Genomic DNA, 1840 nt, shown 5'->3' on the forward strand with positions numbered 1-1840 from the left:
GAAGTGCAGCACTAAGGTAAAGCTACTCGGGTGTGGAACCTTCCCATTGTTTTCCACAGAGGTCATTGCTCAACATAAGGTGAGCCAGAGGAGCACACACCACGTTGTGCCATGGGGTTTAACTGCTTGAGCACCCCTTTGTTCTACCTGTGCTGGCACAGGACTTTCACCAAGCTCTTCCTCATTGAGCTGTGCCTGAACTCTCCCTTTCCATCCTGCAGGACTGTCTCTGAGCAGCTCCCACCACACAGAGCCTTTTCCACCTGGGACATCCCTGCCTCTTGGAGAAGAAACCTCCAGCCAGGAGCTCACACACAAAGCACCATCCAGCCCATGGCACAAAGCAATTGCACCCAAGCGACCGAGTTCAGCCTGGCAGGGTTCACAGAGGACCCGGTGACTCAGGTCTACTTGTTCCTGCTCTTCCTGCTCACCTACCTTGTCACCATTGTGGGCAACCTGGGCATCATCATCTTAATCAGGGCCAGCCCCAACCTCTACTCCCCCATGTATTATTTCCTGGGCAACCTGGCCTTTGTAGACCTCTGTTTCTCCACCATCATCACCCCCAAGATGTTGGTTGACTTGATGTCAGAGAAGAAGAGCATTGCTTATGCTGGGTGTGTGGCTCAGGTCTTCCTCTTTCAGCTTTTTGGGATGACCGAGTACTTCTTGCTGGCTTCAATGGCCTATGACCGTTACATGGCCATTTGTCATCCCCTGCTGTACCCCCTTGTCATGTCCCCAAAGTGCTGTTTCCAGCTGGTGACTGGCTCATGCCTCGTGGGGCTGACCAATGGTGTGGGACAGACCATCAGCATGTCCACTCTGCCCTTTTGCAGCTCCAGCGTCATCGACCTCTTCTTCTGTGACATTTCCCCTCTCATCTCACTCTCCGCCTGTGACACCACCCTCAGCCACATCATCCTGACCACTGCAGCTTCTCTCTTTGGTGTGTCCAGCATCCTGGTTATCCTGCTCTCCTACATGGCCATCATCGCCACAATCCTGAGCATCAATTCAGCCGAGGGCAAACGCAAAGCCTTCTCCAGCTGCACCTCCCACCTCACCACTGTCAGTATCTCCTATGGGGCATCCTTTTTCACATACTTAAATCCCAGCTCAAGGGGAGCAGATAAATGGGCTGTGGTATTCTACGCCATGGTGACTCCCATGCTGAACCCCTTGATCTACAGCCTGAGAAATAAGGAGGTGAAAGAGGCCTTTAGGGGACTCTTGAAAATTAAGTGATCTTGAATGTTTTAAGTTTAGGCTCAGGTAGAACCCAGATGTGGGGGAGATGCTCAGCTCTTTGTAAATTATCTCAAATAGGCAACATGTTGAAGAGGTCCTCTCCACCTTAACTTACATCATGCACTGGCTGCTTTGATTTCACCAGCTGAGAATACAAATCAGAACATTGCAAAAGCTTCTACAATTCCCTGTACTCAAGGTACGCACTGTGTTTTGGGTTGCTCTCCTTTTGCTTGGCAAATCAGAATAAACAGAGTGAATTCTACTGTTGCACTAAATCAGACTCCATTTCTAGAGAGTTATTAAGGGCCATAAGGACACAAACACCTTTCACAAGAAAAATAGAGAGGACAGCAAATTACTAGCACAATATGGAGTAAGTTTTTTACATTTTGATTCTCAAACCTCATTGAATGGTTTCCAGCACCATTCACCTCATTTCATTTCAAACAGCAAATGCCTTAAGTTAAATGTAGTACTTGGGTGACCCGTGTTATGAATGAAGGCAATTTGAAAGCATTTTAAGATATTTTAGTGAAGAATCGCCACCACAGGGCAGATAAAATCAAGGAAACCCTGATCCACA

At 48.3% G+C, this 1840-nt stretch overlaps 1 protein-coding gene across 1 annotated transcript; it reads left to right on the forward strand.

The window, feature by feature from the left end:
- The first annotated feature begins 333 nt into the window (after nucleotides 1–333).
- LOC133283029 (olfactory receptor 5G9-like) lies at nucleotides 334–1251 on the forward strand. Its single transcript, XM_061479462.1, has one exon. It carries the CDS (start codon nucleotides 334–336, stop codon nucleotides 1249–1251), a length of 918 nt encoding a protein of 305 aa, XP_061335446.1.
- The last annotated feature ends 589 nt before the right edge of the window (nucleotides 1252–1840 follow it).

The sequence above is a fragment of the Pezoporus flaviventris genome, unplaced genomic scaffold (genome assembly GCF_033815535.1).
Source record: "Pezoporus flaviventris isolate CSIRO_AGI_PZ_B2104156 unplaced genomic scaffold, CSIRO_AGI_Pfla_v1 ptg000149l, whole genome shotgun sequence".
NCBI classification, from domain to species: Eukaryota; Metazoa; Chordata; class Aves; order Psittaciformes; family Psittacidae; genus Pezoporus; species Pezoporus flaviventris.